A 16,867-nucleotide genomic window follows, 5' to 3' on the forward strand; every position below is an offset into this window, starting at 1 on the left:
TTATAAGTTAGCAAATTTAAATTTTATAGCAGGTGTGTTATTCTAAGATTTTATAAACTATTCATGTGAGAATAAGCTATATCATTTTACTTGTATGTTTTTTGTTCAGTATAGTGATGAGATACTATGGATACCCATACCAAAAAGATGCAATTATTCTCTACTGAGATATGATACTTTTATGACAAACTACTGTGGTATAAGTGCAATTGTGCATTTATAACGATAGCACCTCATTTTAGTTGCATCATGAATTTAGAAAGCAACTTTTTGATTTTTGAAACTCATGTACTGACCTTAAAAAAAAAATTTCTCTATAACTGAATTACCAGATCCATAAAATGGGCTTGCCACAGTCCTGATATGACCAAGGCTCATTATTATGATTACACTACCACAGCTGATTAAATAAGAAGATCTGATATATCATTTATACATCATAAAATTCCCAATTTACCGAAAAGGAGGAATTAGAGAATGTCATTTTGATCTAGGTTAGTTTGGGTAGCTCATGACACACTGATTAAAATCTCCTGAATCTCAACTAATTAGATATATATTGTGGGTAAAACACACCACATTAGGAAGAGGATCTCAGTGTCTAATGACTAAAAGTTCAATTCTGCAAAGCTTTAAAAATGTCTTGACTTTTCTAACGGCTTTCTGAATGACAATCTAGAACATCAAGAAAGCCAGACCTCAGAAATCTGTTTCCTGGTCTAATTAGATTTTCCTTCACTGAATTACACATATATTCCCTTGATTAAAGTCAAGTATTATTACAATTCCTCATAGACCTCAATGGCACAGGTGAACAATGTCTCATGATAACTTTATCAGACCACACAACTCCACTTGATCTTAGAAGTAATTAAATAGAATTTCACCACCATTCCCTTAGGATTTAGCAATAGCTGAGTCACAAAATGCAGGACCAAGCCAGTTATGGGAAAGAAAGAGGTGTTTTTTGTTTTTTGTTTTTTTTTTGGTCCCTTCCCTTATACTCCCCCAGGAAAGGGAGAAAATAAAGGCAAATGTTAGAAATAAAATGATTTTTATTTAATTCATTTTTCATAAGTCTATGTTTGAATTGGTGCTCATTTAATTTCTTCTCCTTTTTTTGGCAAACACTTCATAAAACAAAGTCTTGACTTCAGGACATGTCATTAGGGAGGGGCACAAAAACATCACCATGATTTTTGTGTATAAAAATAGTCTGGGGCCCAATTTCAAGGGTTAAGCATGATCCAACCTCCTTAATAACCAGATGTTTGCAATCATAAAAAATACATCTTTAGCTGTAACCATTTCTCTGTTCTACAGCATTCAGTCTCAAAGAGAATTTACATAACAACATGTGACATATAAAATGCTTAAAGCCACCAACCATGACAGGACAAATTACACTCATTTTTCAATACTCGGTGCAAGGTGCTCCACTTCAGGCACTCCGAGGGGCTGCATGCTGGGTTGGTTCCAGTGGGGAGACAAGACCAGCATGCACTGCACTCACAAACAGCTCAGTGCCTTAGGGGTTAGGGCCAAGGGAGACTGCCAGACTTACCCTCCGTAGGCTGGGATTGGGGGAGGAGGAGCCGCTGCTCGAAAGGTGTTATAGACTGTACGGCCACGGCCTCTGAGGTGGGCTCCTCTGTAAGCAGCAGCTGCAGTTGCGGCTGGATAAGGGAAGCCAGGCACTGTGGGAGATAGAAAAGAAAGGAGAAGGAGAAGATGGACAGATTAGATATGGGAAGCAAAGCCCAAATTATTTCTTATTATGTACATGTGGACACACAGAAGGAGGATGCAGGAAACCTACCATCTTCCTAGAGCCTATAGATTCTTGTTTCCTCATGTAAGGAACTCATCCTTAGATTATCTATTCTAATTAGATCAAAATAATTAGATTAGATAATAATTTAATCTATATTATGTTACATGTTACATGGCTGTATTCCAGGTACTGTTTAAGCACTTTATAATGATCTCATCTGGTTCTCACAATAACCCTATGAGGTTAGGAGCTATTATTATTCCTATTTTATGGATGAGGAAACTGAGGCAAACCAGAATCACACAGCTACCAAGTATCTATGGCTGACTTTGCCCTATGATCTTCCTGACTCTAGCCCTGGTACTCTAGAGGGAAAGCTACAGAAAAAAGATGAGATTTGATTTAAGAAAAGTGTTCTTGCATGTTTAACATATTGTTAAAACATAATTCAAAAGAATGGAATGTGAGAATTTTTCCTGCTAAAAAACAATGAGCCAACTTGTGTGATTGGGTTCAAAAGTAAGCTGTTTGTAATACCTTACTATTAGAATTGAATTAAGGCCCAAGCAGAGCAGGGGTTGGTGTGGTAGGCAATATGCTATTTAATATTTATAAGAAAGATTCTCTTCATCCCTGTTCCCTTTCCCATTTCCCATTCAACAGAGGTTGTGAGGATTTCAGGATAGTAAGGCAAGGGAATGAACCATACCAGGCTGATTTAAGTTTTCTATTTTAATCTGAAAACTTTAAAAGTAAAAAGAGAGCAAACCTTCCAGCTTTATTTCCCTCTCAGGTTTCCTTTTACCATATGCCGTCTGTAGCACCTGGATTTCCTGGCTGGTGTTTCGACAAATATGCTTTAAATAGCAGAAAGGTGTGAATCTTAATGTAAAAAGTGAGTAGATCTTAGTATCATAAATGAGAAGAAGCAACGAGATGAGAAGCTTGCTTCCACATTCAGGAGTGGGGGGAAGGGAGGAGAGTGGATTTGACTCTGGATGTGTCTTTACACAGTTTAAATATTAAGTTTTTATAGAAACACACTGAATTTTGAAATAAAGAAAATGAAAAATTCACAATCTGCTGAAGCAGCTGGCTGCCTGGGTGAGGGAATACTGTAATTATGCTGACCCATCCATTATCACCTGGCTACAGTACCTTCCAAGCTTTACAAGATCCCTCTCAGCGACAAGCAGGTTTTACAGTAATTCTTTTAGGATTTAGATGTTGAGATACAACATGAAACAGAACCACAACAATACAGCAAGAGGAGAACATTCTGTTAAAAGTGCAAAGCCAGTATTCAATTTTATACCTCTTTGTTACAAGAAAGAAAATGCCTTTTAGATGTCATGTAAGGTATTTACAGGTCTTAATACATGGCTTTGGGGCTTCCAGCAGACTGCATTAGAGAAATTCCTATTTTATTAAAGGAATGCAAAGATGTCTAGGCAATCAATTTTAGGATGTAAATTTAATATTCTTAGAGAGGCTAGATCTCTATAACCAAAACAAAGGTCTGAGAAACCATCTTGTGAGTTAGGGCAGTGTAGGCCATCCATATGGTAGACCTGAACTTCAAAGAGGATTCTTCACTCAAGTATCCATTTTATATATATATATATATACATACATATATATATATATATGTATATATATATGTTCTCTCTATATATATTTATCACATATATATATATATATAATATATTTATATATTGACAGGAAGCTAGGTAGCTCAGTGAAAGGAGTTCAGATCCTAGAATCAGAAAGATCTGAGTTCAAATCCTACCTCCAACATATACTAGGGCAAATCACTTAACCTTATTTGCCTCGGTTTTTTTTTTTTTTTTAATTCATAAAATGAGGTGGAGAAGATAATGACAAACCAGTCCAGTATCTTTGCCAAGAAAAGCCTAAATGGGTTCACAAAGAGTTGAACACAAGTGAAATGACTAAACAGCAACACGTTGAGTAGGCAGAAATACCCTTTGGAATCCATTTATTTGTGCAAATGTATATTATGGTCATGAAAGCCATCAAGATGTAGAATTTGTATCAATTTGTTATCACTAACAGGGGCAAGGAACATTAACAGAAAATCTGCACTGGTATATACCCTTTAGCATGCACAACAAATGGATTTCAAAGGATATTTCTGTCTGCTTGAGGTAATCAAAGTACAATATATACTTGAGAGAAGAATACACTTTGGAGTTCTGTCACTGATGACAAAGGCCCTCTCTTTACATCCTACAAGCTTCCTAAATATAGTGTCAGATACAAGGTGATTATTCAAGAAGTATCTGCTGATGAACAATAGACAAATGATTTAACTATATAATACCCAGAGTTCCCGGGATGATAATTTTCATTATTATATTACAACCGTAGTTCCCAGAGTGATAATTTCCATTTTTATATATACTGCCTTTACCCAGAAACTACAAACTTAGAAAACACATTTGCTCTATGAAAAAACAAATTATTCACAAAAGGAAAACAATTTTGGAATTCTTACAATTTTTAATTTTGTTAAGTACTTATTATTATCAAATGATGTTAGTGTTTGAGTATCAATTTTGTTCACATTGGAGAACAGTACACAAATTTGATAGGAAATATATGTGGAGAGGTATTAATATCTTTTTCTGTCACCATATAAAAAAGATTGTTCATTCTGGAAACATAGGAAAGTACAAATCCAGAATATGATATATATATGGGGATGGGGGGGAATGATCAGATACTTCAACTTTACAAATATTTGCAAAACATCTGTAAATGCAAGACCATATGCTAGATACCATTAGGAAGAGAGGATGCAAAATTGGAACAAGTAATCATCTTGCTGGCCTATACATATTTAATTTTTTTTGCCATACTTACCCATACATACTGCCTTCTTCCCTAAACTATTATAAAAAATGGGAGTTTGGAGCAAGGAGGAAATATATCAAACTGGTTATTGGCTATTGTTCAGAGCAGCCACTGTGATGACTGGTTGGATCATCCCTTTTCTACCAGTATGCTTTTGTAGATAAAGGTAACACATAAAATTGCATATTTGAAGCAATTAATCTAGATAATTTATACAATGCAGAATAAAAGAGAAGCAGCTTTCTCTTTGCACTATATAGAACCATGTCTCTATTCCATTTAATTTTGTGGACAAAGAAAAGTAATGAGCTTCCTTCAAAGCACATGTAAGGTACTACTGCCTACTTGGGGTCTTTACTGATTCCTGCAGTGATTACTTCCATTCTTCCAGTACTTTATATATTTTGTACATATTTATGTGCATATATTTTGTATATACTTATATGTTTTTTTTGTTTTGCTGTCGATAGAATGTATGCTCTTGAAGTACAAAGACTGTTCTGTTTTTGTCTTTTGATTTCATGGCCCAACACTCAACAAAAGAACAAATTCTTAGTAAATGCTTATTGAATTAATAAATTAATGAAGTTGTTAGATCATTAAAGAAATTTTCAACCTAATTTAAAAGGAAAAATGACAACATTTTTGGCAGTTCACAAAATCTGGCCAACTGAAATAAAAAAGAGATGTAGAGAGAAAAATTGTAATTGTCCAACATTGGCTTTCTCATCAACTTACTGAAATGTGAGTTAAAGTCATGGTAAAGGAAATGTATTTCTAAGCCTGCACATCTGAGTTTGACTTGACTATTTTAGCTTAAGTTAATAAACACTGAAACAAGTCATTAATAAGAAACAATGGAGTATATTCAGGGTGGGCTGCTAACACTAAAAAATCACTTCATATCTGACTAGGAGAAGGGGAAAACATATCCTGAGGTTCATTATTCTTGAAAGGTTCCCATTTAAACTTTATCCTGCATGAATCAAAGTGAAAAATTTGGTATCACTGCAATGAAAATTGGATTTAGTCTATAAGCTAAAAATGTTTTTTTCAAAAAGACCATTGCATAGGAATCTTTGGAACACATACACCTTGCACATCTTGTTGACAAATAAACATCCCTACCTGAATCTTTCTTTCTCGTCTGCAGTCTCACAAAGTCAATATTTGTAAATGTTTATAAAACTAAAATTCTCTTTTTTTAAAAAGTGTTATATTATGAAACTCAATAAAAAGAAAGTGTCACAATGCAATTGAGTATATGAATGACAGTAGGGCAAAACAGAAAAATTAGCCAATATAATCACCTGAGGTTTTCATCTCATAACTTATTTCCTCTACCCTTAAATGTTTGTTTTGTCCCAACTCACAATAAGAGGTACTGCTACTTGAGTCAAATAACTTTTGAATTTTATTTATTTCTACAACTGGCTACTGTGATTTCTGGATTTTAAAACAGTGGTTATCTTCAAACACAAAAGGACATGATATATTTCCACAAACCTAGAGATCCCAAGAGAAGAAACACAAAACCAGTAGAAAATACTTGAGGGTTATAAACTGCATATTAAAGTTTTAGAGCTCTGGGATAGATGGAAGAGTAGCAGATGCAAAAACCAACAGGGGGGAAGATTCTGCATCAAAGCTATAAAAATATACAACCGCTTTAATGGGCAATTATTCTTTTGCATTTGTGCTCTGGTTTGAATTTGCATGAGACTGCCATATGCCCGGAGAAAGGTGTGCCATCAAAATGGATGAATGAATCTTTCTTCTTCCCACTCTTCATCTCCCTTTACTCCATAATGCCACCTCTCCAAACCATGTGAATGTTTTAAGATGGAGAGATTTTAATGCTAATTTGGGTTTGAATTAGTCTGTGGATAATTTATTATAGGGAATTTTCACTTGCAAAATTCTAGGAAGCTAAAGCTATATCAACATTACAGCCATAGTTCAGCAGGATTCCCCTTGGGGGAACTCCCATCACAAGTGCTGGCCAATAAATTAGGAAGTGGCATAAGAGGTAGCATGCTGAGGTGAGATAAATAGAATCCTATATTTCAATGAGTGAGCAATTTCAGAAGCAGAATACCGTATGACACAATAAAACAAAAATTTTAAATACTCTGATTTTTCATCATTTTAAAACTTGCTTATTCAAATAACTCTTAACCATGTACATATATGTGTGTGTGTGTGTGTATGCCTAGATATATACATATACACATATTTCTCTGAATCATGTCGTAATGTGCATTAATCCCATTAATGGTAGAATACTCTTAAATAATACCTAGTTGAGCCATCCAAGAAGACCATTTTTGTCCTCAGAGAAATGCTAAATCAAAACTATAAAGTTTTTCAAACTACTTTTTTGCATCATTATAGTGTTTTCATTTATAAATTATCAGAAAATTCATTGTAGTGTTTTCATTTATAAATTATTTGGAAATTCAGTGGTGCTATATAAATACCTACAAAATGGCCTTCTTCATTTACAAAATTATTTTCATATTATTAGGAAGATGCTGTAGTTCTTACATTTACAATATATTTTTCCATGAAGTACATATTTAGGCCACACTATCTTCACCATAAAAAAATATGTGTAGATATAAAATTCTGTTGTTTAGAAATGAATAAATCTACATTTTGGACAAACACTTTCATATAGGATGTTCTCATTTGAAATGCATTGAAAAGGAAAAAAAAAATTCTAATTAATGTACAAGTCTAATCACCATTCTCCACATGGAAGAGTAATTTTTCACTGTTCATTTGCTCAGTTTAATCTCAAAACTGACATAACAGAAATGCAATGGCCTATAAATCTGCTCTCATTTGTTTCTTTAATATTCATATTCCATTGAACTACAGCTGCTTGTTGCTACAGTCTATTACAACATGCAAAAGTGTCGATAAAAATATTATGAAAGGCAAGATGTGTTTCTTCATGACTGCGTGTGTCATTTATTTGCAGAAAGACAATAAATGACTCGTGGATTTTCCCTCAGCCTGCTGCTTGGTGGGCGATTAGTGATTAATTACCTTGCAGCAAATTGACATGGCACGAGGAAATTGACACAACCCTGATTAATTAACTTTTTATGGGAGATAGTTACTTACAAAACATTGCGCACCATAATTGAATCCTTTTACATAACGTCATGGTACAAAAGTTTTAGTCAAATCCAAATTAGCCAGAAGTTTTTATGTTATATATTTAGAAAAACAATGTTGGCAAGAAAGGGGACATATAGGCATGAATTTGTGCTGAATAACACATTTTATTTTTTTTCCACTGCTAGATATCTAGGGATTCCATATCCTCCTTAAAAGAAATAAAGTTTCTTTCCTAGAAGTTGAATACTCAGACATGCACAATTATAAGTCAGTTGGAGTGAATCACTGGCAGAAGATGATTGCTTGACCCTAACATGGACCTCAGAGCGAAGGTAGGGCTTCCTAGGCATCATCTCAAAAGATAAATAACAGTGACCAAATTATAGATTTAATGCTAAGTAATATTCACAGACAACGTATATGTAATAATATACTGATTAGTTAGGATTCTATGTATGAAGGAAAATATTTTGTTGGCTTAAATAAAATAGCTTTCCTCAACACTTACCTTAAAATATTGAGGAAGCATGTGTCACATCTACTTGTGAAATTCAAGCAACCTTTACAGAGATGGAGAGTAGTCAGGAATCCTTAGTTCAAAATAAATAAATGATGACACATACCGATTTAACTAGAATGCAAATTTATTCCCTGTTTACTCAAATTAATAGTGTTGGCTTGCCTTGAGAAGGCACAATTGTGTGTTTTATATGTGTGGTTAGTGGATTAAGCAGCATCTATAATGAAAACAACAGATATTTTAAACAAGAACTTTCATTTTTACCCAATTTACCTTTGCTTCCCAATTTCTAGATATATATTGCGATGTATAGTTCTTTTTTCAGGCAAATAAAAAGAGAGAGGACTGGTACCATTGGAACTTGTCTAAAAGCCTAACAGAGTAAATCCTGCTACCCAAAAAAACAAAACAAAACAAAAACCCTCAGTCTATAAAGGCCTTTTTTAGTATTAAAAATTATCTATAGACTTTAGGCAAGGGACAAGATATTTTTTGATGGACGTATTTGTATTTATAAAATAAGGCCATAATGAAAAATATTTGAAAAGAGTAGTGGATTTGGAGGCCCTGCATTCAAATCCTAATTTTATAACATTTTTCTTTGCCTTAGTTCCTTTCTTTGTAAAACAAGGGGCTAATGGCTTCTAAGATCCTTTCCAACTATATATCTATGATTCTATGTTGATCTTTATTCTTTGTAGTCTGAAGCTAAGCTTCTATCATATATATATATATGTATATATATATATATATATATATATATATATATATAAAGTAGGATCACATAAAATCTGAAATGAGTTGATCTGTTGCTCAAGCTGTGCTTACTTTATATTTCCGTTAAAAATCTTTTTGTCCATTTTCATGAAATCTAAATGTATAAGTGAACACAACTTTAGATTATAACAGGACCTTCTGCTTGGCACTTCAACTCAGTACCTAAATCACAGGACTTATGTGTTAGGATTTCCAGGGTGCAGTCATGCATGACTTGAAGCTGTCATTCACTTGCATACATGTGGTCATGAAACTGAAATACAGCTCTCTGCATCAAAGATAGTGGAATGAAGTCAAGATATGAGGCAGATAAAAGAGGAAAGGAAAAATAAAGAATTCTGGGGAGTACTTAAAAGACATCATAATCTTTTCTCCTTTGTGCTCTTATAATATTCAATCTGAAAACATTCTTTATAATAGGGAAAAACAAAATTCTAGAATATTACAAGTAACTCTATGAGTCCCAACTTCATTTGTTTGGTTATCTGCAAATTTATTAATGGAATATGTTGAATCAAGACTTCAATAAGTTGACAGGCTATGTCAACACTAGCCCCAACATGACAACACAATCAAGTTCTCCATAAATTGATGGTAATGCTATTATTTTTTTTAAAAAAATCAGCAATGCTATAGTATTTTATTTCTAATGTATCATTTCAACAATGGGCCAGTTCAATTAAAATCAGTGGCAAATAGTGCATGTATAGACAACAACATTAGGATTTGTTGAAAAGCAGGTCTGTGTTATAACTTATTGCTATAGCAGTCATACCAAGACTCCATACATTCGGAGTCAATTTATCTTAATTTATCTATTGGCAGAGCTCACATGTATATGAAAATCTTACCAATAGATTTATCTAGAATTCATTTTAAAGAAAAGTGACAATCTTATTTCTTTTTCCTTTAGCTATATGGGTTGGTTTCCATTTGTGATAAGATATATGAAGCAGAGAAAATGCAATGTTTTCTTCACCATTTGAAACAGTACATATTAAGTTATAGCTTTATACTGAGCCTTCCTATATACCTGAAATAAGACAGGTTTGAGAAATTATTCGGTGAGTTTTTTTTTTATCAATAAATATAAGCCATATGGGATCATTCACATTTTTCTTTCCTTATTATCAGAGTTTGGAGACCAAAGATGAGTTGGTTGGTCAAAATTATCTAGATTTAACTTTCCATTTTGATTATGTAGACACTAACTCAAATGATTGAATAAAGAAATATCTGCACAAGTAGAAAAAAACCTGTTAGTATGATATATATATATATATATATATAGCCATTTGGAAACACATCATTTCATTAATTCTTATAGACTTCAAAATATTGAACTAAGTATACAAGGACTGAAATGTACAGGAAACTCTTCTCATTAGTGAATTTATTTTTTTTTTGTAGAATATGTAATCTTACTGAAAATGTCTAAATTTAATTTAAAAGTGGTTTTGAAAGGGGAAAAATTGGAACTGTGCCAGTTTCTCATATCATATAATACAAAATCTGGATAACATCACTTTTTGGCTGATATAGGAGTAGAAAGAAGGAATAAAATAAAAAAGTGAGAGTTGGATTTCCTTTGGGCTAATAACTTCGAGCTTCAAAATTTAGAAACATTCTCTACTTAAATATATTTTGAGTATTTTTAAGGAATTTTGTTATTTTTGCATTATTCCTGCTCACTAGCAAAATTATTTTTCCCCAGAAAAATGAATGAATTCAAAAGACATATTCAGGATGTCTTATTTCCTGAATGTGACATAATAAGGTTTTGTAGTGTGGAAGTGATATTTGTGATCTGCCTACTCAAATATATTGACAATTCCCCATGGGTAGGATTTTTGTAACATTTCATTCAGCAAAGGGAGCATGAATCTCAATTGTGGAGTGTTTAACTTGGCAGAGCCACAGAAGGCATTTCCAAGTTACTTTCTGTTGTCTGCAAGAGCAATAAAAGGCAGACAAAAAAGCACCGGGCTAAAAATACAATGCTGAGATGCATTTTAATATAGATAAAATGATTCGTCATAACCTATTATTTGACAAAACACATACCGGTTTCAATTTAGCTTCCTGACAGTGTAACACAGTAACCAAATAACTTACACAAATAATTATTTTATTTAATACATATACAGGTCCAATTGTTACATCATTCACGATGTGATGGTTGCCTAGGACAAGCAGCTACTGTGTCTCAAGGTAAGAAATAGCACAAGCAGGATAAATTAGCTACATGATCCCAGCCTGGATTTCCAACTGAATTACAGGGCTGCTAGAAATTCCTAAGAGAAGATAATCTGAAGGTGTTAATTGATCATGGATTTATAAATTGTGTACATACTCCATTTATTCAACTTGCATATCAGTGTTCATTCTCCACTAAAGCCCTACTCTTGTGTACCTATGTGATTCAGAGATAAACGTGGATTCTCAGACAGCATTTCTATAGAGTAGCTCAGGCACATCCTACAAAATGAGCAAGGCTTTATATATGGTCCCAGTGACAAACTGTGTGTCTATTATCAGAGGATCATCCAGTTAGTATAAAGAAGTTAGTGAATAGAAAGTTGGTCACAAGTGAATGGTTTTTTCCTTTGACCACTGCAACTACATGGAATGAATAGAGCAACAATGTTCCTACAGTTTAATGCTAAATGATGCCATCCAATTTTGAAAGTTAGTTATCAAAGCTCAGAAACCATGCAGCATCTATGAAAATAGAATCTACAGCAACTCTGATATATGGACTAGCATACAAAAATCTCTTTGATGGAGGTGGTCATGTTGACTAATGGTATTAGATCAGAAACCCTATGGGGACCATCAGATCATGTACCTTCAGCAACCCTGAGAAAATATCCAGGCTTTTGTAAGAAGAAATGGGGCTGAAGAACAGTTCCAGATTCCCAACCAATGAGTCTCTCTGGGAAATTACTAAATCTCTCCATGTAACATTCTTGCAAGTAGGCTGCTCTAAATTCATGAAAAAAAAAAATGCATGGCAGGTCACCTTCCCTGCAAGGTGAACATCAGCATAAATACCAACAAGCCTCAAAATTCTTACCTTATACTAGTAATACTTAAAATGCCATATTCCCTGCACATCAATGACAGGTTTACAGCCTGAGTTTAAGAGTTGACTTGTTCTCTTTAAAATCCACATCATTTCTGAGAAACAAGTCAAGTACAACCAAGTGGTAAAAATTCATAGCAATGGATCTTCTTAATATGCTTTTCAAACTGATTAAAGACTTTCCTATTGCCAAGTAAGGGCCAGTAGAGGATGAAAAATGACAGATACTTAAATTTTAAAGCAATAGCAAGCAGTTGGTTGATCCACTTAAGAAAACGTGAACCTTAAAAATACTTTCTGTCAACAGTATCACAGGACCAAGGGTTTCCAGGGAATTTCCGTGAACAACTGCCTCACTGCCTTTCAAAAACATCTCATCTTTGCCTTGTTGTTTTCTGGTTGTTCATGAGCTAGAATCCCAGGGCAACATAGTTTATTGTTTTAATATCTGTCTGACACAAAGCAAAAGGATTCTCTAGTGACTCCTTATCTGTCATATGTATTTCTGTAAAAGAAATATCAAGACAAATAAGATGTTTGAGGGCAGACCATGGGATAGTACTTCTGCTACTGGCTGTCTTTTAAAGGAAAAAAAAAGTACATGAAAATATAAATGACACCATCTATATTGAGATTAATAACCCAGCAAAAAGAGAACTGGGTATCAATCATTTAACCTATGATTTCTTATCCTCAGACCATGTCTCTGAAACAGCCATAAAACTTACTTAGCCTTTTAAATCTCCTAAAATTGAAACAACTCGGACATCATTAAGACTTTGCAAAACAGAACAACATCAGATAAAAGAATAATACACTTGAAAAATATAAATATACAAATGAGCCCATCTAGATAATAGATAATAGATCTAGATAAATGTCCCCCCACTGTCAGGGGACAGTGAATAAAAATCTTTCACAGAGATTTAAAAATTTTTAAAGAACACTGAAAACCAAAGAGACAACAGGATTTAGAAGGTAGGATGTTAAGGACTACAAAAAGGGATAAAAAGTGGTGTTTTTTGAGATTTATAAACCTGTCTTGATTTTAATAAAATGTCTCTTACTTACAGAGGTAAGAGAGTTCAATATAGACAACAAATTTATTTTTTCTCCTTCTATATATGTGGAAAAAGAATATTTCAATAAATAATACATGCATTTGTGGTAAAGAACATCTGCACATACAAAACAATAACTACCACTGTACCAACAAATGCCTAATCACTATGCTTTGGCCCTGGGCCAAACTGAAGGAAGGTGCCTGTTCAAGTGTGACATATTTCAATGTTAAGTCTGATCTTTTTCTATTAAGCACCTGGAGAGGGAAGTTAAATAGAGTAAGCAAATTATCATGATGCTATGAAATGGGAAGAAGGAGGAAAAATTGTTATTTACCAGTAAGGTCATAAGTCAGATTTTTAAAAACCCTTTAACTTTATTGCATAGAATGTAATAGAATTAATTACATTTTGGAGATGGTATCCTGAATCAAATGCTCTTTTTTGATGAAAAATAACTGAGAACAGTGATGCTTGTTTAAGAAAAAACACAGAAAGACTGTGAGAACAGGTACGTAAACTCATCATGAGCACTGAAATCTGGAATTGGCATGGTTTCAAGAAGAACTCTAAGAACAGGCCAGAAAAAAATGCTGCTAAAATAGCTGTAGAAGAATTCACTTCAGTCAGTAGAAAATGAAAAGGATCCATTAGTACAAAGCAATTACGGGACAAGAAACAAAGCATATCAATGAGTTCCCACTATAAATTTCAATGGTGTAAAAATATAGAGAGACATCTATAAATTGACATGATTGTGAAATAATTATGACCATGGGAAGGTATTTATAGCAAAATTTTTCTAATTTCCCTTTCCTTTCTGCCCCCAAAAGGAGATGGGAGGAGAGAACCTTGATTATGGATATATGATAAAAAACCACACTGAAGAATATAATAAAGAATGCTGATATTAAAAAGAAATCATGTTTTTGGTGGTTTTCATTTAAATTCTAAAATACTAAGGACCTGTGATTTCATAGTTGTAGTTCCTTCCATCCTTGTTATAGATAACTTCTACTGCAATAACCTTCTATTTAGGACCTTGCTTCACCTCTCCCCACTCTAAACCATACTCAGTTTTCAAAATGATCTTTCTAAATTACAGATCAGACTATATCATATACACAGACCCCACCTCTGCCCATTAATAAATTCAAAGGGTTCTCTATAGTCTCCAGAATCAGATACAAAATCCTCTTTTTGGTAATCAATGCCCTTTATGTCTGTTCTGCTCCTGTCCTTCCTTTTCCAGTCTCCTAATACCTTACACTTACATACTCCACCTTGTACTTACTCAGTGATACAGTGAGACTGTATTCCTTAACACTACTATAAGACACTCCTCTTCCCAACTCCAAGTATTTTTAGTGGATGCCTTCCATGCCTAGAATGTTTCCCATTCTCATCTCTTCCTTGTTATTATTGTTCAATCATATCCATTCAATCATATCATATTGTTCAATCATATCATGACCCCATGCACCATACTGTCTATGGGGTTTTCTTGATAGAAATACTGGAGTGGTTCTTTCTATAATGGATTAAGGCAAACAGGATTACATGACTTGCCCAGTGAAGATCTGGGTCCAGATTTGAACTTATATCTTCCTAAATACAGATACAAAGCTCTATGGTGTCATCTAGCTATCCCTCACCTCTTTTTTGGCTTCCTTCAAGTACTGGATAAAATCCCACCTTTTGAAGAAACTTTTTCTGATCCTCCTTAATTCTAATGCCTTTCTTTTATTAAATATTTAGAGTATACCATAGAGAAGAAAAGAGGGAGGGAAGGAGAGAAAAGGGAAGATGGAAAAGAGGGAGGGATAGATATAATATTTCCACATTAGATTGTGAACTTTGAGAATGGCCTTTTGCTTTATATCCCCAGTGCTTAGAACAGTGCCTGACACAATAGGTGCATAATACATATTTATTGACTGATTGTAACTCCTCAGTGTTAAAAAAAAAAAAAAAAGCAAATCCTCAGCATTTGCTATGGCTAAAAAATGTTATCCCCTATTGAATCATCTTTTGTGTGGAACATCTGTATACTTAACTGGGCTGATATTGATAATAGGAAAAAATGAAACCTATCACTGGGCTCATCATCGAAATCTTTCCAGTTTTATAGAAGGCAATATATATTGTTTTTGCTGAAATGATATTATAGATTGTAGATATTATAGACGCCACATCATGATTTTATTAAGAATTACATTCCAAATATAGTAATCTAAAAATAAAGACCTGATACACTAAGTCAGATCCACGTTCTATCTAGTTCAATATTTTGTTTCTGATAGAAACACCACAGGAACTATTGAAGAAAGGTATAACTCATCAACCTAAAAGGAATGTCAACATTCAAGTGACCCTTTTTGTGAAATTTTTTTTCCATGTATTTATTTCAAACCTTTTTTGGAGGTACTTTCTCCATCAAGTTTTCAATTGCAGTTTATTTGTTAATGCATACTCTGAGCAAAATCAGTTGGATCCATGACAAGAAACAGCAGAGCTATGGAAAAGTAATGGGTGTTTATCTGCTTTTATAAAAACAAAGACTTCAGAGAAATACTAAAAATAATGTCAGATGAATTGATGCAGGGTAGAGGAACAAGTTTTAAAGGAAAATCAGAATAAAGGAAACATAAAAGAAATAGAAAAAATTGAAGTGAGGGAGGGAAAGGAAAGCAGGATTTGCTTTTTTCTAATCAGATATCTGCTCAGAATAAGAATGCTATTCGTGGATCTTTTTTTGTGAGTGTGGTTATTCCTTCCAATGAGGAAGATTGTAACCAATCCATGTTTGCCCAATTGGTATGATTCTTCTAGATGTCTTCCTATATGTACAACATGGAATATTATTCTAAATGCTAAAGGCTTTCCTCATTTTCTTTTGCAATATTTTAAAGATACCAGTTAGCATGTGCAATATACATCAGTACTACTTCTTTCTTACAATTTCAACCAGTCCATATAATGTAAGTATACAATTCCTCTGCAGTATACCATTGTAAAGAGCTGACTGAAGTCCTCAGTTTTAGCCCAGAGCATTCATCAGGAATTGCACTTGAAACTAGGTTTTCCTTCCTCAGCAGCCAAATTCTATTTATTATGTCATATTTTAATGAGGGTCTTCAGTCAAGAGAAAACACAGTCAATGATTTCTTAGGTCAAAGATCAGAAAATTGGCATCTAAATTTGGGGGAAAGGAGTGTGTCAGGTGATTTTCTAGAGAATAAATTTATTTCAAAGCTTGAAGGTTGTAGACCTTGAACACAGGAAAAGATCCTGCTTCCCTGGAAATTAGAAGCTTAAAAGTGTTGGATTGGGAATAAGGCTAATAATAAAATTTTCATCCATGGCCTAAAGGAACGACTTTAATACCTGAAAGGGAAGTGAGAATTGAGGGTTATTTGGATATGACTTTATATTTTAAAATTTTGTTAAGGTAAAAAATATTAATTATTCTTTAACAAATTTCCTTATAACTTAAACCTCCTCATTCCCTCAACACGAAAGATGTTTATTTGAATTATTTGTATAACCTAAGGGGAATGGGAATCCCTTGAAAAGGAAAATAGTAAAGGAAATATTATAAAGCTGGAGCAAGGCAAGGAGGCAACTAGGTGCCAGGCTGGAGT

The 16,867-nt window shown here is 33.7% G+C and overlaps 1 protein-coding gene across 29 annotated transcripts in view; it reads right to left on the minus strand.

Annotated features, from left to right (window-relative positions):
• RBFOX1 (RNA binding fox-1 homolog 1) overlaps positions 1 to 16,867 on the minus strand; it is a 1,689,737-nt gene that overhangs the window by 53,864 nt on the left and 1,619,006 nt on the right. For all 29 annotated transcript variants that reach the window (XM_031951810.1, XM_031951238.1, XM_031951046.1 and 26 more), the window contains one exon: positions 1,565 to 1,697. In XM_031951810.1, coding sequence (XP_031807670.1) covers positions 1,565 to 1,697 — 133 coding nt within the window. The remainder of the gene's footprint in view (positions 1 to 1,564; positions 1,698 to 16,867) is intronic.

Source organism: Sarcophilus harrisii, chromosome 1 (assembly GCF_902635505.1).
Source record: "Sarcophilus harrisii chromosome 1, mSarHar1.11, whole genome shotgun sequence".
Taxonomy (NCBI): Eukaryota; Metazoa; Chordata; class Mammalia; order Dasyuromorphia; family Dasyuridae; genus Sarcophilus; species Sarcophilus harrisii.